General features: G+C 39.2%; 1 protein-coding gene across 2 annotated transcripts in view; it reads right to left on the bottom strand.

The window, feature by feature from the left end:
- The window catches only part of LOC126475481 (folliculin), a 162,523-nt gene that overhangs the window by 5,441 nt on the left and 133,376 nt on the right, over positions 1–23,706 (bottom strand). For both annotated transcript variants that reach the window (XM_050103379.1, XM_050103380.1), the window contains exon 9: positions 21,107–21,209. In XM_050103379.1, the coding sequence (XP_049959336.1) occupies positions 21,107–21,209 (103 nt within the window). The remainder of the gene's footprint in view (positions 1–21,106; positions 21,210–23,706) is intronic.

Here is a 23,706-nt window from a genome sequence, read left to right as displayed (position 1 = left end):
GGGTTCCCCATCACTGGGGACAGGCTGGCGGCTGCTACGGGTTCTGACCCTACCCTCTCCAGGGTTTTACGCTGTATTCAGAAGGGTTGGCCAGATCGCCTGTCCGCTAAGACTTCTGATCCGTTGCGGAACTACTACGCTTTGCGCTACCGCCTCACGGCTAGGGATGGTGTTATCCTCCTCTCCACTGACAATGCTTCGCCGCGTGTTGTGGTACCTGCGTCTTTGCGTGCTTCGGTCTTGCGCCTCCTTCACCAAGGGCACTGGGGTGTGTCTCGCACAAAATCTCTGACGCGCCGTTATGTGTACTGGCCTGGCATCGACTGAAATAGCACACATGGTCGCTGCCTGCGGCCCTTGTGCGTCACAGGCCGCTGCCCCGAAGTCATTTTTGTCACTGTGGCCTTCGCCTGAGAAGCCCTGGGAGCGCATTCATGCTGACTTTGCGGGACCCTTTTTAGGTACTTATTGGCTCCTCGTAATTGACGCCTACTCTAACTTTCCTTTCATTGTCCGTTGCACGTCGCCTACCACCGTGGCAACCACCAGTGCTCTCGCCCGCATTTTTTCTTTGGCAGGCCTCCCCTCTACTCTTGTTACTGATAATGGTCCGAAATTTGCCTCTTCCGAATTTGCGGATTTTTGTGCTCGACACGGTGTTATGCATGTCACGGCCCCGCCGTTCCATCCACAATCCAACGGTGAGGCTGAACAACTGGTCTGCACGTTTAAGGCTCAGATGCGGAAACTTCTGACTTCTTCTGCTGCTGATGATGTGCTTCTCCAGTTTCTGGCGTCTTACCATTTCACCCCCATGGGCGACCACAGCTCGGCTGAGCTCTTACATGGCTGACAGCCCCGCACGCTACTTCATCTTCTGCGGCCTTCCACCTCACGGCCGCGGGTGACTTCACTTGGCCGGTTCACCACTGACGGCCTCGTCTGGGTACAAGGATATGGCAGGCGACCAAAATGGAGCCCAGGTCGCATCTTAAGACACCGTGGCAGACGCCTGTATGAAATCCAGACGGACAAGGGTGTTGCAGTGCGTCATTCGGACCAGCTTCGGCCTCGTGTGCCAGCAATGCCTGTTCCGAATGCCGCTACACCACCTTTGGCTCTACCTGACGCTCGGGATCTTGGCATCTCTCAACACTCACAACGCAGCCCTCTCACCATCATCGCGATGCCAGCACAAGAACGGATGCCACCAGGAGATGTGCCCATGCAGGAACCGGATGACCATCCTCTGTCAGAGCAAATCTACTCACCTCCTCCTCCTATGGACACCGACACATCGCCCATGTCTCCTGTCATATCAGCTGGACTTGCCGCAACGGGCAGATTGGTGCATGGGGCCTTAGCAGATTCGACCCCTACGTTTCCTGTCATCTCGACCCGTTATCATCGGGGACACTTCCGTCCGTACGGGAAGCCTCCTCCTCGAGACTTTACGGCGAGTCACACAACGCCTATGGACGTTAGCCAGCTCCAGGACACCTCCATCAAGACCAGTGCAACAATTTCAAATTTCAAAGGGGGGAAAAGTGTTGTGACTCGCTGATCATTCAAAGCGCCGCCGCGCAATTACGCGCATCCTCTACATGTGGTGCTGTCTGCCAGCCATGCAGCAGCTGCGCCACCTAAGCAGCCAGCCGAGCAACGGCCGCTAGACTGGGGCTCAGTGCTCATTCGAATGCTAACGTGTACACATGTCTTGCTTGTCAACTTACTCTGTGACTTATATGTGTTGTGTCGTTCTGAAATATATGTGTTAAACTTGACGTTATAACACATATATGCAACGCCTACCAGATAGGAAATGTAGATTTTTGTGAGTTAATATACAAACAGGTAAACAACGGTGAGCATACAAATTCAAGTCCAAACATGCACTAAAACTGCAATGTGAACATGTCAACAAAAAACTTGTCCATACACCTATGCTAAACTGTTTAATGAGGCAAGTGGAAACTTAGTGCAACAGGGCTATAGCAACTGTTTGAAGGGAACAAAACGACCACACACACACACACACACACACATACACACACACACACACACACACACAGATATATTAAAGTACTTCTACCAGTAAACTGAACTTTTAAAATGTGCATGTGCACAATATAAAAACTATATGACATACAAATGTAAGCTTCTGCAATTGGTTGTGCAAAAGAAATAAATAAAAACAGATACAATAACCTTAATTAAATGAGAACAATGCCCAAGTAAACTATCGTACAAGGAAAAGACAATAGTCATAATATAAATGGTAATCTTAGGAAGTCAGTGTGTATTCATATGTTCTCATTAGTGTCAATGCACGGACTTACGAAAAAGGCAGGAAGTGGTAGCTCACAAATTTTCTTACCACTGTTGATACATAAAAATTCCTTTCTACCATGTGCCTAACAGCCAAAGTGGTTTGGGATTGGCATTGGAACTTTGCTATTTTGTGGAGAACCAACCATTCCCATATGCAGTCTATTATAATGGGATTGCCACTCATAGCTACTGCCAGCTTCCCACTGGGGAGGAATCTATGTACCCCCAAATTATATCTAGTTTAATAGAAGGTCAAATATGACATTTACCTGAAATGGTACACACGATAAGCCCAGTATTTACCTAGGTGGATGAGGGAACCTGTTTAAAAACCACATCCAGGCTGTTTGGCACTCCGGCCCCTGTTATTAGTCACCAGGTGGATTTGATTGGGTGGCCGATGTGCATCCTGGTATCCCAGAAGCGGGTGATTTAATGCATTCAGCTATCTGTGTGTGACTAATGAATACAAACATAATTCCTTATCATGTAAAAAGCAAACAGGCTACATAAACCAGTAGGTGCAAATAAAATATTAACAAATATTTATTTTCTTGTGGAGAGGATAGGGAAATGGGGAACTTCATTGCATAGCATACAAAATAATTATAATAGAGGGAAACATTCCACGTAGGAAATATATATCTAAAAACAAAGATGATGTGACTTACCAAATGAAAGTGCTGGCAGGTCGACAGACACACAAACAAACACACAAACACACACACACAAAAAAACAAACACACACAAGTGTCTGTCGACCGGCCAGCACTTTCATTTGGTAAGTCACATCATCTTTGTTTTTAGATATATACAAAATAATTAACAATATATAACATGTGACCAAAATCAAAGCACATGTCACAAACCTTTCCCACAAACATGGCCTTGTTATGTTGGTACTAAGAATGACTGAAAGCACAGGGACACTACAGCCGTTACACTTCCTGAGGACATGCAGCTCTAATGTATAGTTAATCATGATGGCATCCTCTTGGGTAAAAGTTTCTGGATGTAAAATAGAGCCCCATTTGGATTTCTGGGAAGGGCCTATTCAGGATGATGATATCACAAAAAATAAAACTATTTTTGTATCGTTTGTAGCATGGAATGTTAGTACGTGTGAGTAAAAGATAATCAACACAAAATTAAATAAGATAATGCAAGAGTAGGTCTAATGTTGAATAAAGAAAATAAGAATGTGAGTGAAGTGCTATGAACAACACAGTATAGGACCAAGCTAGATATGAAGATAACACAAACCACAATAGTACAAGTTTATATGCTTACTAGCTCTGCAGATGATGAAGAGATTGAAAGGACTGATGATGGGATGGAAAAAATTATTTAAATAGTTATGGAAAATGTAAATTAGTTTGTCAAGGGAGAGTGGAATTATATAGAAGGCAAAATTATGAGGCAGCAGGGTCTGGGAGAAAGGAAAGTAAGGGAAGCCACCTGGTAGAATTTTACACAGAATACAACTTAATCATTGTTAACACTTAGTTTAAGAACTATGAAAGAAGATTAAAAATGTGGATGAGACTTGGGAGAAACAGAAATTTTAAGACAGATTGTATAATGCTGCAGCAGACATTCTAAACAGATTTTAAACTGGAAAACCTTCCCAGTATCAAATGGGGGGACTGTAATTTATTTATTTTGAACTACAGATTAAAACTGAAGAAATTGTAAAAAAGGAGGAAATTAAGGAGAAAAGTAGGAAATTAAGGAGATGCAGCCTGGATAAAGTGAAAGAGCCTAAGGTTTTTGACACATTCTAGTAGAATTACTGGATAACACAGGAAATTTTCAATTTAACTGATGAAATAAGAAAATATAAAGATGAATCAGGTGAAAGGGAATACAAAAATCTAAACAATGAGAGTGACAGAAAGTGTAATCTGGCACTGCAGGAATGGGTAGGGAAGAAATGCAAGGCTATAGAAATGTGCACAACTAGGGAAAAGCAGATGTCTTGTGGGCAAAAGCAGCTGTAAGGATATCAAGAGCTCAGATGGGAAACCTGTAGTAAGCAAAGAAGGCAAAATGTGGAAGGAATATATACAACAGCTATATAAGGGAAATGAGCTTGAAGGCAATACTATAGAAAGGGAAGAGGAAATGAAAGGAGTCATCATACTGTGACAAGAATTTGACAGAGCTATGAAACACCAAATTCAAAACATGGCACCCTCAGTATAATTGGTGTTCTTGATAGACTCAGCCATTCCAAAACTATTCCACCTGCTATGCAATACATATGAGAAAGGGGAAATGCCCTCAGACTTTATGAAGAATTTAATAATTCCAGTTCCAACGAAGCCAGGTGCTGATAGATGTGAAATATTACCAAACCACATATATACTGCAACAGGAACGTGCAAGGCAATATTAATCCAACTTATCTTAGAAGATAGGTTGAAAAAAAGCAACCACACAATTATGAATTGTAGATTTACAGAAAGCTTCTGACAATTTTGCTTGGAATACACGCTTTCAAATTCTAAAGGGAGCAGTACAAAATACATGGAGTGAAAGATTGTATACAGTTTGTACAGAATGAGACCACAGTTATGCAAAATTTAACGATATGACAGGAAAACAGTAGTTGAGAAGAGAGTGAGACAGGGTTGCAAATTATTCCTGATGCTACTCAATTTGTTAACAAATCATAATAAATGAAACCAAGGAGGAATTATTAAAATATAATAAAGTCCTAGAAGAAGAAGAAATAAAACCTTCTAAGTTTGCTGACAATATTGTAATTCTGTCACAGACACTAAAGGACATGGAAGAATTGTTGAACAAAATAAGTAGAGTATTGAAAAGAGGTTTTAGGATGAATATTAACAAAAGTAATGGAACATAGTTGAATTACACTATCGGATCAAAAATTTACAGACACCTAATAGTGGACATTAACATGGGACAGCTTGAACCTGCTGGGGACACTACTAATGAGATATCTGAATGTTTGTGGAGGAATGACAGCCTATTCTTCAAGACCCTAAACCAAGAAATTAGTGATGATGGAAGCCACAATCTAATGCACCTCAAAGGTGTACCACTGGCTTCAGATCAGGACTCTGGGCAGGCCTATCCCTTTCAGTTATGTTATTGTCCAAAATCTATAGCCTCACAGATGCACTGTCATGCTGATACAATCAATCATTGTTTCTGAACTGTTCCTCTACTGTATGCAGTACCCAGTGCTGTAAAATGTGTTCATATTCTACTGCATTTAGCTTTTTCTTAAGTGCAATAGCCAACTCACTCATTTCGAGCCACCCACTGTCCAATGGCATTGCTGTTTACAACACCTCAAGTGTCACTTACAACACCTATAGAAATGAGTGGCTTGCAAGGAGGTGCTCGACCATTATACCCCATTCTTTTTAACTCCCCACATGCCATTGTGCTGGCTGGACTACTGGTAGGACTTTGGAGCTCACGAGTGATTCCTTCTTCTGATTTCATGCAATTTTTTATAGCCACCCTTATCAATGATCGACAGTCCCTGTACATCACTATATGAGGTTTGCCTGGTCTCAGTTTAGCTGTAGTTGTACCTTCACATTTCCACTTCACAGTCACATCATCAACAGTCGACTTTGGCAGCTCTAGAAGGGTTCAAATGTACTTGATGGATTTGTTGAGTAACATCCAAAGCCTCGTCCATATCCAAGGTCACTGAGCTCTCCTGACTGACCCTTTCTGCTATTACTGCTTCTTTACTGTTGACACGATACAGTCTGCCTCCTTTTACACTGGCAGGTCCTCCTCTCGTCACATCTAGTGGTCAATTCCACATTACATAGTGGTGTCCATATACTTTTGACTAGACAGTGTACATCAAGTGATACTAAGGGAATTAAATTAGAAAATTAGTTGAGTTTTAGCATTTGGGCAGCAAAATAATTCATGATGGCTGATGTAGAGAGGATGAAGCTTTTTTGAAGGTATTCATCTGGAGCGTGGTCTTATATGGAAGTGGAACATGGATGATAAACAGTGCGGACCAGAAGAGAGTGGAAACTCCAGAAGACCAGATAACTAATGACACGATACAGACTCAAACTGGAGAGAAAAGAAATTTATTGTATAATTTGACTACAACAAGGCATCAGTTGATACGGCACATCCAGATGCATCAACGAGTCATCAATTTGTCAATGGAGGTAAATGCTGCATGTCAAAATTGTAGAGGAACATCAGGGCTTGACTACAACAAGTAGGATCAAGGGGATGTTGGTTGCAGCAGGTATGTATAAATGAAGATGCTTGCTCAGGATAGATTAGTATGAAGAGTTATATCAAACCACAACCTCACTTTACTGTAATTGTGAATACTTTCAGCGTTTTAAGCTAGTATTCAGTTTTTCAACAGTGTAGAATACATGTGTATGCGAGTGTATACCTGTCCCTTTTTCCCCCCCAAGGTAAGTCTTTTCGCTCCCGGGATTGGAATGACTCCTTACCCTCTCCCTCAAAACCCACATCCTTTCGTCTTTCCCTCTCCTTCTCTCTTTCCTGATGAAGCAACCGTGGGTTGCGAAAGCTTGAAATTTGTGTGTGTGTTTGTGTTTGTTATTGTCTCTATCAACGTACCAACACTTTCATTTGGTAAGTTACAGAATCTTTGTTTTTAGATATATATATATATACATATATATATATATATATACACATAATTATTTAAAATATATATAATTATTAGGTGCACACAACTCTCAAGCATTTGTGCCTATTAGGTAAAAAAAAAAAAACCCTCACTTCTGCAGCCATTATTCAACATGGCTAATGCTGTACTGATCAATTATGTCAAGTTAACGAGACAAAACAGTGTGCTGAGCCAGGACTCGTAACACATACCTTACATCAGCAACAATTTCCCAACCTGGTTACCGATACACAGGTCGAGCCAACCTGGTTACCCATACACAGGTCGAGATGAACCATGGATGCCCAAGCTGCCAGAGATGGAGGTCATATGTACGTGACGTGTGCTTCCTTTTGTGTATGAATAGTGTTTGTTTCTCCTTTTCTGATGAAAGCCGTGGCCAAAAGCTTTGTGTAAGTGTCTTTTAATTGTGTCTGTGTACAACTTTAATGTGTCATCTTTACAGTAAGTAGCAATCTATTTTTTCCTACATTTCAGTACATAGTGTACTATGACACAATTCAGCTCAGTTGCAGCTCTGAGGCTATAGTGAAGATGAAGTCTCCATGCCAGTCATAAACCATCATGTGAGAGCTTCTGTGTAGTTGGAAGAAACAGAAGGAGCCAGCGAGAATCTGAAGCTTTGAGTTGCTTTGTTGGTCGTGCTTAAGCTGCTCAACAGGAAGAGAACTTCTGGTAAAAGACAAGTGTCTGAATTCATGTTTTAAGCTGTCACAACTAATGCAATTTTATGCTGGTTGGAGGGAGATTTAAATCAGCTGTGCAGAGATCAATACAAATTATTGAAAGACAAAACATTGTCTCATGACACAGCAGCAAATATGGATAACGAATACCAGATTATATTCAGCATTAAAATAATACTGAAAATTCAAGCCAGTTTTAAAAAAGAAAGTCAATTATACTTAATTTTCACAGAATGAAAAATACTAAATGGAAGACAAATCATAGTATGAGGACAGAGGGATAGGTTACTACTGCACACAGAAATAATGGTGATTGTTGCCCAGTTTCCACACAGACATAGTATATGCAATGTTTTAAACTGATTGATTTTAAGGATCGTTGTGGGTAGCAGAGAAAGCATGAACCACTCCACATACAGATTGTTGCAGAGGTGGAGTGATGCATGAGTGGAATTCTCAACTATATTTTGTTTGCACTTGAGGCACATTACCTGTGTCTCACATCAAGTAGCTCTTGAAAGTACTATAGACACATGAAGCAAACAAAGATTTAGATATTTCAAGTAATCAAAATTGAAATTAAAACTGTTTTTGTAATGATATTGTCACAAGTATAACTGCCATCACAGATAATCTATTAGCACGCAGTATTTGTTGGTAGCTGAGGTTGGCAGTGTCCAGAAACATAACATTACAGGTCAATAATATTCTGACTTCAAGCAGTTCAAATTTAAGGAGTCCAGATGCTAGATAAAGTGCATGCACAACACACAATAACCCTTTCCAGGTGTCAAGATGTTGATGTTACTGAACAAATGCACTAGAATTTAACAACAACCGCAATGTTCCAAGAATTAAGGGACTCAGGTTGAAACTTCCAAACAGATTATAACTCTATGTTGGAGTGATACTTGAATCAGGACCACTGTCTTTGCAGACTTTACTGTAAGCTGTAGAGAGGTGTTGACTGACCAGTGTCGTCGTCTTGTCCCCCCACCCCTTACACACACACACACACACACACACACACACACACTCTCTCTCTCTCTCTCTCTCTCTCTCTCTCTCTCTCTCTCTCTCTCTTTGCTATAGGCAATGAACGTGACTACTGATATTCAAAAGAAGCAGACTGAACTGTTCTCAGATAAGTATATTTCAATACCGAGGATAGTTTGAAAATTGCAATATTACAGATTCCAGCAGATGATTAGTAAATGCTTTCATCATCAGCATTCTATGACCCCTGTCCCCTAATGCTGACTGAGGATTATAATTAACATACACTGCCTGACAAAAAACAGAGGAAGGAAACAAATTGAAACTTCACAAATTGAGAAGGTATGTGATGTTATTTTAGTGATTACAAAATCGAGTAAAATTAACAAAGAACTTGGTAGTATGAGCCCACTGATCAGTATGATGTTGCATCCTCTCTGGCCTGGGTTATCCATTGATTCAGTTAGGAAGTGTGCCATAAGGCCTTTGTATACCCTCCCGAGGCAAGCTTCCCACAACTGCTGTAACTGGTCTTCGATATCCTGGATACAAGCACTGGGATGGAGCTGACGTCTGAACCGATCTCACACATATTCTGTCAGGGACAGATCTGGGGATCTTGCTGGCCACAGGAATACTTCAACATCATGCAGACATTTCATAGTGACATTTGCCATGTGTGGACGAGCACTGTCATGTTGGAAAGTGGCAACAGGATACTGTTGCATGAGGTGTAACACATGAGGATGTAGGATGTCCGTGACATACCACTGTGCCATCAAAGTTCTCTCCATCATACCAGCCACAACCTATAGTCACATCCAACAGCTCCCCACACCATGATCCCATGATTAATACTGCTGTGCTTCTCCAAATGGGACCTGTCCCCAGGTTGCCACGATACCTGCCAACAGCTGTCATCAGTGGTAGTGAAGAACCATATTCATTGCTGAACACAATTTGATGCCACACTTCAGCAGTCAGTGTTTCCCAGTCATGAAACCACTTCAAATGCAGCAGTTAGTGTTGTGGTATTAATGGCACACTGCATTGGACAGTAATTCCCTACTCCAACTGTTGCTAGTCATTGATCAATGGTGTAGGGTGACACAAAATGTTGTGGTGCAGATGTGAAGGGGTTACAGGTGGAGAGACATAGTCAACAGGAACATTGATGGAAAGTATGCCCACCCTCATATTTCAATATAGTCCAACACTGAACCAGTGTCACATCCAAATGCCCCACAAATCTGGATGTTGCACAATTCAACCAACTGGCTAAATGGAGACCCATAATGAGACCCCTTTAAAAACTCCATCAGTTGCTGATAATGGTGTTTTACATGAAGACACGGCATCTCTGTGCCCTTTGTGGTAATCACTCAACCTGTGACACTGCTCATGCCCCTTGTATACTCTACCAAGGCTGGTAACAACACTAAACATGAACAACACTTATGCACTCTAGTGGCCATTCTACCCATCGCAGAGAATTACAACTCTACTTACATACCGGCCAATGGACATCTCTAAAATTACACTGACATTCAACCATGTGTTCTAGGTGCTTCACTTTTTTTGTTAGGCAGTATATAATTAAACCCATCTAGGACTTTTCCTGTATTACATATATGATGGTGGAAAGTCCTGGTGGAATATAAATGGTGGAAGGAGGAAGGGTAATCATTCACCATAAAGTTGAACAGTTAATAGTTGCCTATAATATCGCACCTCGAGTCATTTGGCTACCAGTGATACAAGCCTTCTTCCTGGATCTGGTCATGAAGGAATAGCTGACAAAAGTACATTCTTCTTAAATGCAACAGGAAAATATTTTTGAAAGGTAAAATTATGACATAGCTATCTGTTACTCCTCAAATGATATATAAATTTCCCTAGTTTTAACTCAATTTGATTGCTGGCCATTTTTATGGCTGTTTTAGAAACTACATGTCCCTTACAGCACAGTGAATACTGATTAAGCCTGTCAGTGTAAATGATTTCATTTTTAAAAGTGGGAGAAATGACATGATCAGCAGTTACTGAAATTTTAAGGTCCCATCAATTGATGGCATTGGCAGTTAAAGTGTTAAATTCAGGTGTTTGCGTCATGTCAGCATGGCTATTAACTTTTATTATGTGTTTACATATTTTAGAGTGAATTAGGAGAGGGAATGCCATGGATATCAGATGCAAAGTGGGATGGCAATCATTAAAACAAAGGTATTTTTTCTCTCGAAATTTCAATCAGCTACTTTCCCCTCAGAGTGCGAAAATATTTTGTTGGCACTCACCTACATACAGAGGAATGATCACTGTAATAAAGGGAAATGACAGCTCACACTGAAAGATTTGTGTTTGGTTTTCCCACATGCTGTTGAAGAGTAGCTTAAGGTGGTTTGGTGAACCCTCTGCCTGGCACTTATTGTGAACCACAGAGTAACGATGAACATGTAGAGCAGTTGTATTGTGTGATATCAGTGTGTAGTGACAGACAGATGCATTGTAGCAGCAGTACTTAGATGACATCTAGTGACTGGCTGCTTTAGTGTTACATGTTTTGTTGCATTGATGAATGCAGGTTAAGCTTCAGGCTTCTGCCATGTGCACAGTGGTGTTGAGACAACTGAAGCAAAAGCTGTAGTATCTCTGGTGCCTATAGTGCCTGCTGTTGCAGCAATTTCTTTCCACTGCAGTCAGTTGACATTCCCATGAGTGTGAATTGTGAATGGTGGCCAGATGTAAATCTCTGGGTGAAAGGCAAAAGTTGGCACTGGCCACGTGGCTGACTCATTACACTTCAAAAACAGGACTGAGTTTTTGCCACATCTGAAAGAATATCTGAGACAACACAGGATCTGTTGGGACTGGGGGCTATTCTTCCTGAGAGGTCTGAACAAGCACATATGGTGGTTTTGCTGGCCACTAGGAACTCCAACATTAGCAAACTAGCAGGCAGGCCTCAAAGGAAAACCAGTGTCCACTCCATATGCTTGCTAGGGAGTCTCATCTGGGACATGCAGGAAAACCTAACAATGGGTATTTAGCACACTGGATGCAGCCGGCTGCAAATTCTGTCTCATGTTGGCGTGACTGATATCTGCCGCCAGGTGTCTCAGGGGCCATGTTCAGCTTATACAAGTGGCTGACTGCATTGGTGAAAACAGATAGCCTCATACGTGGATTGGAGCTCAGCTACCATTTTGCAGCATTGTTCCCTGAGGTTATTGCAGTCCTTTAAATTACCTTCAGCAAAAGGCTCAGACAATTTTGTGACAATCTTGGATGCAAATTTTTTGACATCCACTGTCAAGGATTGTAGGAACGCAATAGGTCAAGTGTGCACCAGACAAAGGAATTATCTACAAGTGTACAGAACATGTGTAGTACACTCATGCAGGTTTTTTAGGGTAGATAAATCCCTGCAAAGACCCAATAATAGGAGTTCTGGTTTCAGGGAGAGAAGAATATCAGCCCAATTAAGAGTAACATATGTTACCACCTATGGAGTTGAGTGGGTAATATGTCTGACTGCCATATGGAGGACAAGGTTCAATTCCTGGTACCATTTTTTTTAATGGATGGATTGAAAGAGGTCCAGTCAGCCTTGTGAAGTGAACTAAGGAGCTACTTGAATGAGAAGTAGTGGCTCCAAGGTTTGAAAAGCCAACAACAGTTGAGAGAGCAGTGGGCTGGTCTCGCACCCCTTTACACTGTATCCAAATGGTGCTGTATGCCAGAGGATGACACAATGGCCAGTCAGCATCGCATGTCCTCTTGGCCACTCTGCAGAGTTAAAAAGTTAAAACATGGCTGCAGGAGAAAGACAATATCAATACAGTATTAGTTAACTGCAGGAGTGTCCTTGAAAATCTCCCAGAGCTAGGGCTGTTTATAAATGGTAATAATACCCTATAGAACAGGGACAGAAATCTGGCTGAAACCAAATGTTGAAAGCAACAAAATTCTAAATTATAATTCAAATATAGATAACAAAGCTAGACTAAATGCCAGTGGTGGAAAAAATTTATAGGCATAAACAAGACAAGACTACCTAGTGAGGTTAGTACAGAATATGAATGTGGAATAATTTGGGTAAAGATTAAGTGTTAATGGTAATCAGAAACTTTGAATAGACTCCCTGCCTCCAGAGCAGCAGTGGATCCTTTATTGGTCACATTATTGTATTAGGCGGAGATTTCAACAGCTGTACACTGGAGACTATAGTGAAGGGCTGGTAGTGGGGGCATGGAATCATGTAAATTGTTCTGAATGCCTTATCTAAAAATTATCTCCTGGTTACAAACAGGTCCAAACTTCTCGACTCATTTAACACAGAGCAGGGAATCAGCAACCACAATGAATCACTACCCACATGTGTAAACAGGAATGTAAAGAAAGGTGCAGTGATCAATAAGTGGAACAAGAAATACACTTTACATTATATGAGCAGTCAACATAAAACATTCCTGTCAGAGACTGAAAATGTTGAGAAAAAGTATTGGACAATATGCCTTAAACAGGTATGTACCATGCAAAATTTTGAGGAACAGGAAAGACACACCACAGTTCAACAGCCATCTTAGAAAGCATCTCTGAAAGCAAAGAGAAATTTACTGCAGGTTTACATGCTGCCAAAACCTTGTCAACAAATAAAATATAAACAAAGCAAAAATTAGCATAAGGGCAGCCACATATGAAGGTTTCAAAAGTAAAATGATACCCACCTGACAGTAAATCCTAAAAAGTTTTGGTCTAATTTTACATCAGTTAATAGATGAAAGCCATCTGTCTAGACACTTAGTGACCATAATTGCATCAAAATGGGGGATCTTAAATTCTCTCACTGATGACTACAATACCATGGTTCCCTCTTTCATTTGTAGCATGAACATCAAATCAGCAGATGTCTAAATAAGTAACCACAAAACAGAATCCCAAGTAAAATCACTCAAAAGAGAAGATGTCCTACACAGAATATGCACAAGAATGTACATATCTTCTGATAGCATTCTATCGAAGGTCACTGCAGCAAGAAACGGTCCTACAGATTGGAAAAAAGTGCAGGTCATTCCTGTTTTCAAGAAGGATCACTGAACAGATGCACAAAACTACAGGCTTATATCACTGACATCAGATGCTTGTAGAATTTTAGCACACATTTTATTCTGACATATTATGACCTTTTTGGAGACAGAACATCTCCTCTGTAGGAATCAACATGGATCCCACAAATAATGATTGTGTAAGACCCAGAAGGCAGTAGATACCAGAACACAGGTTGATGCCATGTTCCATGCCTTCCAAAAAGGCATTCAGTGCAGTTTCTCACTGTCGCCTACAAAATAAAAAAAAGCTCTTACCAGACAGAACACAGAATATCATTTTTAATGGTTGAAAATCTTCAAACTCACAATAAACTGAAGGTGTACCCTGATGGAGCATTGTAGTACCATTAATATTCACTATATACAAATATAACCCAGTGGATAGCACCTGCAGCTCCTTGAGGTTGTTCATTACCCTCAACATAAACAAATGTAATATATTATGCATAAATTGGCAGAAAGACCCAATCTTGTATGATTATACGACTGCTGAGAAAGCACTGTGGTGAGCTTCAGCCCACAGGTGGACTACAACTGGATGCAACTGACTGGCGTGAATAGGATTATTGTGATGATTGGCGTCTTATGGCATGACAGTTATTGAACACTTATCTTCTTTCTCTGCATTAGTGGACAACTGTCTGTTCTTTTGTAGGGCACTTTATTTGGAGAAGGAGATGGTAGTACCTGCACTGGTCAGATGCCGGATTGTTGTTTTGGTGGCAGTGGTGAAAGTCTGAGTTGGCAAAGTCCATTCTTCATGGCATTTTCTACTGGTAGTGTAGTTTGGTGGCAAAGATCAATACTAAATCTCTTCTTCAACACTCTCTGTCACCTCCTGATGCATCAGGTCGACATTCGACGCTGCTATCTCTTGTGTACTCGGTCTGACATGTCTGGTTGCTTACAGTGCTGTATCTCTGCTATTACTATCTGGCATATAAAAAAGGTGAGCTCATGGTGGTCTTCCACATCTGCTATAAGGACCATATTCACAAGTCGGTCATACCTTTTTTGTCTGACTTTTTTTGTGTTGCCTTTGCTGGGTTTGCTGGCACCACTTGATGACTTCCTCTGTTGTTGTGACATCTTTGCCAAAAGACCTTGGTACATGACTTCTGTGACTCTTTTTATCAACTACGAGATTTTGTCAGATTCTGTCATGTGAAAATCCATGATGTGGCATTGGGCCAAAACGTTGTGTCATTTTTCCATGACAGAGCCCTGGTCTTCAATTGTTCTTCTGAAAAGTGGACTTGCTGTGAACAGCTGCCAAATGTTTTCTTCAAATCAGCCTGGAATTTATCCCTGCCACTGAGCTTCTTTTCATTTTTCTCAAACCTGTGCCAGGCTGTGCCATCCAAGTAGAAGTACACATCTGCCATATCCACCATGCCATTTCATTTGCTGTATTTTGAGACTTGGTCAAATCCTTTCAACCATTTCATTGGCTCCTGACCACCATCTCTGGAAAATGCTGATGGACACTGGTTTTTCAGCTGACTTACTGCTGCTTTTGTATCCATCTGCTCCTCAATATATGCATCTTAAGAATGATGTACTGTTTGCAATGGCTCTTATGTTGCCTAACTGGAGCCGTGATCACATAGGTGTTTTGAAGTATTCTGCATCTCCACAAAACAATGTCAGGTCAGAACCACAATCAAGTCCAAATCTGAGAGCTGAGTTGTCAGAGAAATAGAATGATTAGAACTGAAAGCACGTTTATTACTAACACCAAAGTAAGATCATTACATAACTGACCTCATGGACAAAAAGTGCACAAACATGGCGACAGATTCAAGTGTTCGTAATATTCCTGTGCGCGAAAATTACAGCTCCGTAGTGAAAAACAGTCATTATGTGAATGATAATGGTGTTACAACAAAATTAAATGAACGTATTATCAGCCTACAGAAAATTGTTGAAGTGCTTCGTAAAGAAATTTCATGGCTCAAGAAAGAAAATTATGATCTCTGATCAAAACAAGGTATGTGCTACACGCGGGACTCGGTGCAAAACATTTCACCTGCTTCCAAAAACTGGAACAAAGCTACGTTTAAAAACAACCAAGCTACGTTTAAAAACAACAAACAAGAAGTGTTAAATCGTGTGAACAATGACCGCAACGTAAATTTCGTGCATGAAAACTCATTTGAAGTACTCGCAATTGTAGACAGCGAGGGTAAAACGAGCCGTTACGAGTCGCTTGGGAAGAAAAGCATTCAAGATAGTAGGCCTAAAGCCACTAGTGAACAGTCTAAACACATCAAAAAATCTCGAAACAGCGATAAAGTGTCGTATGAACTTCATGAGACAATAGTGGTACAAAATGACCTTGAAGTACGTCACAAAATACCGATACAAACAGACACTCAAACGAAAAACATTGTAACAGATAACTCGCACAATAAAATACTCATGCTTTCAGATAGTCATGGCCGTGGACTCGCAAAGAAAATTAAAGAGAAAACTAATAAAAGTTTGTGTAGCATAGTAAAACCGGGAGCCCCACTAGCGGAAATAATAAAAACGACTGAATCTAGAGAGGTTAAAAATCTGCACGATAAAGACTGTGTAATACTTATCGGAGGTTCAAACGATATATATAAAAATGAAACTGCAAATGCTACACGTTATCTTAAACAGTGTCTGACGAACCTCACGCATACAAATGTGATAATCGTGAATACACCACATCGGCATGATCTGGATAACCAATCATGTGTAAACACAGAAATACAAAAAGCCAACTATCAGTTTGCCAAAATCTGTAGACGTTTTAAAAATGTTAAATGTGTTAATATAAATAATATAGGTCGTAGATTCCATACACAACATGGACTACACTTAAACAGTATTGGGAAAGAATATCTGGCGAACATGATAATGAAGGAATTAAAACTACTTCAAAACACCTTCAACACAAAAACAACTGTTATACCACTATCAGTAATAGAACATTCCACAGTACAAGAAAAATCAACAAAGGCAGTCATCTCATCAGCAGCAGAACTGACATCAGCAGAACCTTCACCACCACCACCACCACCAACAATAAGAGCAGGAGACACAGCAACAGTGGGACAGACAACAGCAAAGCCAACAACAGCAGTAGCACCAGAAACGACAGTACCAATGGAGAAGCCACCAGCTAAACCACACCCCATCAGAAGGAGCCAGAGGACAAGAAAGTACATCACTCCAAAGGAGGATTTTTTATGGTTCAGCACCAAGAGGAGAAAAAAACTGGGACAAACTGGCGCAAAGCATCAGTCACTGTCAACAAAATGCAAACAAAAGATACAGGCAAGGTAAGCTGTGCTCGTTTCTCAGTCTTTCATCAAAATATACAATCTATCAGAAACAAAGTGCAACAATTAGAAGTGGAACTACAAACTTTAAACAGTTCAGTCACTTGCATTACTGAACATTGGTGTAGAGGAACTGAAATAACATTAATAAATTTAAACTCATATATACTAGCATGTCATTATAGTAGAACCACCATTAGAGGAGGTGGATCATGTATATATGTTAAGCAAGGAATTGCCTATAAAATTAGAAATGATATTAATTCTGTAAGTGAGGAAAAACATATAGAAATATCAGCCATAGAGATAAGCAAGACAGATGAGGCACAAAGGTTAACTATAATATGTATTTACCGTTCACCCAGTGGTGATATAGATACTTTCACTGCAAAACTAATCCAGATTCTAGACATGGCTTCGAATCCTAAAGGGAAGGTTCTCATTTGTGGAGACTTAAATATAAACACACAAAACCCAGATAGATTCTGTAACTCATTCTTGAATATATTGCGCTGTTATAAGTTATCACCATTAGTTAACAGAGCCACGAGGATAGCCAAAAACTCATCATCAACAATTGATCACATCATCACAGACATAGATAAAGAAAGTTGTGAAATTATTGTAGATAACCTTGGCCTTTCTGATCACTCCTGTCAAATCCTAAAATTAAACATAAATATAGACAATACAACTAAAACATACACATACAGAAGGGTTTTCTCCAAACCAAACAGATCAGAATTTGCCAAGCAAATAAACAGTATAACTTGGGAAGAAGTGTATGCTGAAACTAGTGTAAATAAGAAATTTTCTAAATTCATGTCACTATTTAAACTCAGATTTGATGAAGCATTCCCAAAGATGCAAACTGCAGTACACTCACACAAAAGAAATACCTGGGTGACCAAAGGAATAAGGAAATCCTCTGCAACACTCAAACAACTGAACAGGTTAAAAAACTACCATAGTGATCCTGGTTTCCTAAACTACTACCACACATACAAAAGAATATACAGAAGAGTATTACGAGATGCAAAAAAAGCCCACAATGACAGTATTATAGAAAAGGCAGAAAATAAAATTAAAGCAGCCTGGACTGTTACCAAACAGGAAACAAACAGTAATAAATTAAAAACAGTAAACATTCAAATTAAACATAATGGTGCTATTATACATAACCCAAATACACTAGTAAATACTGTAAATGAGTACTTCAGCAGTGTTGCTACCAAGCTACAGCAAAAGTTTGGCAAAAAACAGCCTGAACAAAAATTGAACTATATGGATAACTCAATGTTACTGTTACCGACTTCTACAGAAGAAGTAAGGATGGTTGTGAAGAATCTACAGAATAAAACATCAGCAGGTTTAGATGAAGTGCCAGTGTGCTTACTGAAGGACTGCATTGACAGCATACAACATCCTTTGGCACACATCATAAATGAATCTTTCACTGCAGGCTGCTTCCCAGAATACTTAAAATGTGCAAAAGTCCTGCCTCTATTTAAGAAAGGCGATCCAGAAAATATAGAAAACTATAGGCCCATCTCATTACTCTCATCCTTTTCCAAGGTAATAGAAAATATTATGAAAAAGAGACTAATGGATTTCCTAAACAAGTACAACCTACTGTGTAAAGAACAGTTTGGTTTCAGGCCAGGAAGAAGCACAGGTTCAGCAGTAGCTCACTTCACAAACTTTGTCTTAGAAGCACTTGACGAAGGTGAACATGTAACAGGCATATTCCTTGACCTTAGCAAAGCATTTGACACTGTAGACCACAAAATACTACTAAACAAAATGGAGGCACTAGGAATAAGGGGAACAGTAAATAATTGGTTTCAATCGTACTTGGAAAATAGGGTACAGTGTGTAGAGATCTCACAAACGAAGTTCAGCAGATTGACAAAACACATTTCCAAACCAGAACATATTAACATAGGAGTACCTCAGGGAAGTGTGTTAGGGCCAATACTCTTCCTAATATATATCAATGATTTTCCCCAGAGTGTGAAATACGGGGAAGCAATACTATTTGCAGATGATAGCAGCATCCTTATCAGTGACGAGTCACCAGACAAATTGAGAGACAAAGCTGAAGAAACTCTCGATCATGTATGCAAGTGGGTAGTAAGCAACAAATTAACCCTCAATATTAAAAAAACAAACAGTATTAATTTCCACATAAATAAAAAACATAATAGCATAGGCCTAAGAGTTAAAGATGAACTTATAGATTGTGTCACAAACACAAAATTCCTAGGAATGCATGTTGACTCACAGCTTAACTGGACTGACCATATTGTAGCACTAGAAAAGAAAATTGCTACTGCTTGCTATGCACTCCGGATAATTATGTCAGTATGTAATAGTTCATGTGCTAAGACGACATACTTTGCATATGTGCATTCAATAATTAGTTATGGCATAACCTTCTGGGGTACAAATGTGCAGAACATACAAGCAATTTTTAAGCTGCAAAAGAGGGCAGTACGAATAATAACAAAAAGCAGCAAGAGAGCTCACTGTACTGATTTATTCAAAACCATGGGAATCTTGACAGTACCATGTGAATACATCTTTCAGACTGTGATATATATAAAGAAACACATTGACCAGTACACACAAAACAGATCTATACACCAACACTGGACTAGATCCTGCCACCATTTGCATCTCATACGAAAAAACAAAACAAAAACCCAAAATAGTTTATTATTTAATGGATTAAAAATGTATAATAGACTTCCAGAGGAGATCAAAGCTGAAACTGAAATACATGCCTTTAGGAAAGCTGCAAAAAATTATTTAGCAGATAAATGTTACTATACTGTCAAAGAATACTGTAAATGACATGTGTTCACCTCAATTCATGCAAGAGTACCTTTGTAAATTTATATTTATCTTTAATTAAGATTGGTATGTATTTGTTTTGTGTAATATATGCAAGAATACATTTGTAAATTTATATTTATTTGTAACTAAGATTGGTCTGTATTTGTTTTGTGTACAAACGATTAAGTTGCACCATAGAAATATGTACTACCAGAAGTACTATTATGTATATACGCATTCCTTGTATACAGTTGACGACATCCATACAACACAAGTTGTCTACGGATGAATAAATAAATAAATAAATAAATTAATTAAATAAATAAATAAAAATACAAACATAAAATATTCTAGAGCACTGGTATGTACACAAACATTGAATATTCAAGAATATACAATCATTACAAACATACGAGGCTTCAAGAATCTTCCAGAAATGATAAATATGAAATATAAAAATAATGCTGGTGGTTGGGTTTGAACCAGTGATCTGCAACATGCTAGCCAGTGACTCTAACCACTGCACCAAACTAGTGAGTGAGATTTTCACTCTGCAGTGGAATGAGGGTGGGTTGTGAAAGGCAAAGGTCCTGAGTTCGAGTATCAGTCCAGCACACAGTTTTAATCTGCCAGGAAGTTTCATGTAGCAACATATCTCGAGAAAAGACCATATCGAGAAAACAGAGTATTGAGCTCACATGGATTCTTACCAACAATTCTTCCTTCACACCCTTCCTTCGCAGTGACAGTTGTAAACAGAATACTCTCCACTGCACATGATGAGATGGCTTGTGGTGAGTAGTTGTAGACTTAGATGTGTGAGTATTAGAGTATGATCATGTGGCTTTGATACAGATGAATTTCTAACACTGTACTCACACCAGTGGCAGGAGCTTCAATAGGATGATGTCTCCTCTGTTTATTTGACTACCCCCTCTATCTATGCTGGGACATTGTATAACCATTATAGAGATTGACAAAATAAAATTAAGTTGGAAATTACAAAAAGAACAAAATCAGTCAAGACCAAATGCTGACAACAGATAAATTTCTGTCTGGATTGTCTCTTACACAATTGCTAGGAACAAACTGTGGATTTGATTCAGAAAGAGTCTATAACAGAAATGTAAAAATTTTCTAATAACTTACTTCAGCCATTCCTCCTTCAAGGCTGTTAGCTGATACTGGACAACAGTGTCACTTAGTTTTGTATTTTCCAGGGCCTTTTCAATTTTTATGAGCACAGTTGGGCCTGTATAAATGAAAAGTATAATTAGATATAATGTTCTCCCTAACAAAATGTTATGTAACACATTTAATATTATTTCTTGTTGTCTCTATGCTCCATGCATCAGTCCGCTATAGATGACTGGTTGCTTTCCCTTATTTTATGTATTGCTCCATCCAGGAATTTCCATTATTGTTATACATTATATTCAGTATAAGAAATGTTTGTAGTATTTAAGGACTGGTCCAATGTTTGTTGTACTCAGTACAACACTTGATTTATAGGCATATAAAATAAATAACTAATGGTATCAGTTAACTCAACTACTCACCATATAAAACAAGCATTGAGCAGTATATGGGCACATCAACAGGGTGTTGACTGTAACTCAGCTTTAGAGCTTGCATTATTTCTGAGAGAACACACATACAGACTGGGTATTATTAATTATTACTCAACAGAGACTAGGAATTGCTGTGCAATTTTTTCAACTACTGCCCAATCTCATAATGTTGTTAAATCTCAAAATAACATTGAAATTTTATACACCTGACACTATGTAGTTCAGCAAGTAACAAACTTCTCCTGCCTAATTGTTTCAATCCACAACATACAGAAGCATTCCTTACACATTACATCCACAGAGATTATTTGTTGAATTTATTGCAATTCTGTATGTAAGACATACTACTCACTCTTTTTGTTTGCCAAATCCAGAATTATATGCATAAAGGGTGTTAACAACAGTCCGGCATCACAAGCCATGAGTGGTTATTAAAATTTTATCATGTTTTTATAGTATGTGACAATGCCAATCATGACTACAGACTTTATTTGCCTCTTTTATGAACTTCAATGAGACAGTTAAATCTAATGATGATCATTATGATTGAAACCAGTTACTTTATAAAACAAATATTTGCAATGACAGACCGTTTTGGTTTCTACATATTGTCTTACACTGGATCACTGTTATCTTCAAGATGATCACGTCACCCCTCATCACAGTATGTTCTGGCTTGGGTATAATCATGTAACATCTAGAAGGCATGAAAGCAATGTGGACTTCTAAAACTGGAATGCCAATCAATAATCAGACTACTCTACTGGAAGAGTTTCATGTGGAAATAAAAACTGCGAATGAAAGTAAGTGACTTCTGTTGTTAGGTATTGTCAAAACCGCCAAGCACAAAATATTACAGAACCCCCCCCCCCTTTTTTTTTTTAAATATATAAATTAGCATTCACATTCAGTATCTCAGTATCTGCTATGAGCATATTTTGGATAATGTGGTAGTGAGTATAGAGAAATAATGACTCATGTTCAAAGGCGTAACTAGGGCAGCTTTGCCCCTCTTCACATCTGCAAACCCACTTTTTACCTAACCCTCAGCCCGCCCTCCCTCAACCTTTGTTATTTTGCTATGTATGAATAAATTAATAAAACAAACTAACATTGTCTTAAGTGAATGTTAAGTGTTCTATGCAAGAGTAATTTTAAATCAGGAAGTTTTTGGTTATCTGTTCCACCAAGAAGCCACCAAACTTTCAATTTCACTCACCAAACCACCTAAACTTGTGCACAGTTGCAAAAATCCAGTGAGCTGATGCTTAAATATTATTATGGTTTTACCATCAAAAATTGTTAGTTATTGTGCTCTGTGGTAACATCATTATCAGCACCTTGAACAGTTTCCAGGGCCAGGCTGGGTTTGTTTGGTACATAAGCCTTGCCATCTAGTCCTGTTTTCCCATCATCTTTCTGTGTTCACTCTGGTTCAATCCTTGTCTCTTTTTCTGACACACTCCTCCATACCTTTCAGTCTTCTGTCCCTTGATCTCCCTCTTGATTGTTTCTCTTGAATCACCATCTCATGTATCTTCTTGGGAATCCTCTTGTTTACCATTCTCTTAAAGTGTCCATACCATGTTAGCTTTGATTTTTCTTTTCTGCTTTGCAAGAATTCCTTTTTCACAGTTTCCCTTACTCTTTTATTTCTCATCCTGTCTCTCCTTGTTAGTCCTATCCTACTTTTTAGGAACTTGATTTCACCTAACTGTAACGTGGTTACATTTCTTTTCTTCGTTTCTGTGGTAACAGGCAACCTTAATGTTAAAGTTATGTTACTGCAGGAAAAGAGGAACACAGTATAATTTACCTGTTAAAATCAGTTTGTCAAACAATTTAAAATGTAGAATGTACACCAAAAACTCAAAATTTTCTGCAATAAATTATTATTTATTGTCTCTAGGTAAATGTATATTTTTCAACATAAAAACTTGGGAGGTCTTGTGCTACATCTTAAATTTATTCAGACACTACAAAGGAACAAAAATGAAAACTGTAATCAAAAGGAAACTTGCCTTGAGAGTAAAAACGAATTTGCCTCAGACTACAATTGAACTATCTCAATGATCAATTTCAAGGCCATTAGCCTCATCTTCAGACGTACCCGTTCGCATATAGGAACTACCATAAGCCAGTGCATCCATAATGCATTGGGGGCATTACTTATAGGTA

Source organism: Schistocerca serialis, chromosome 4 (assembly GCF_023864345.2).
Source record: "Schistocerca serialis cubense isolate TAMUIC-IGC-003099 chromosome 4, iqSchSeri2.2, whole genome shotgun sequence".
Classification (NCBI taxonomy): Eukaryota; Metazoa; Arthropoda; class Insecta; order Orthoptera; family Acrididae; genus Schistocerca; species Schistocerca serialis.
The sequence above is the reverse complement of the archived record's forward strand: the minus strand, read 5'-3'. Positions and strand labels throughout refer to the sequence as shown.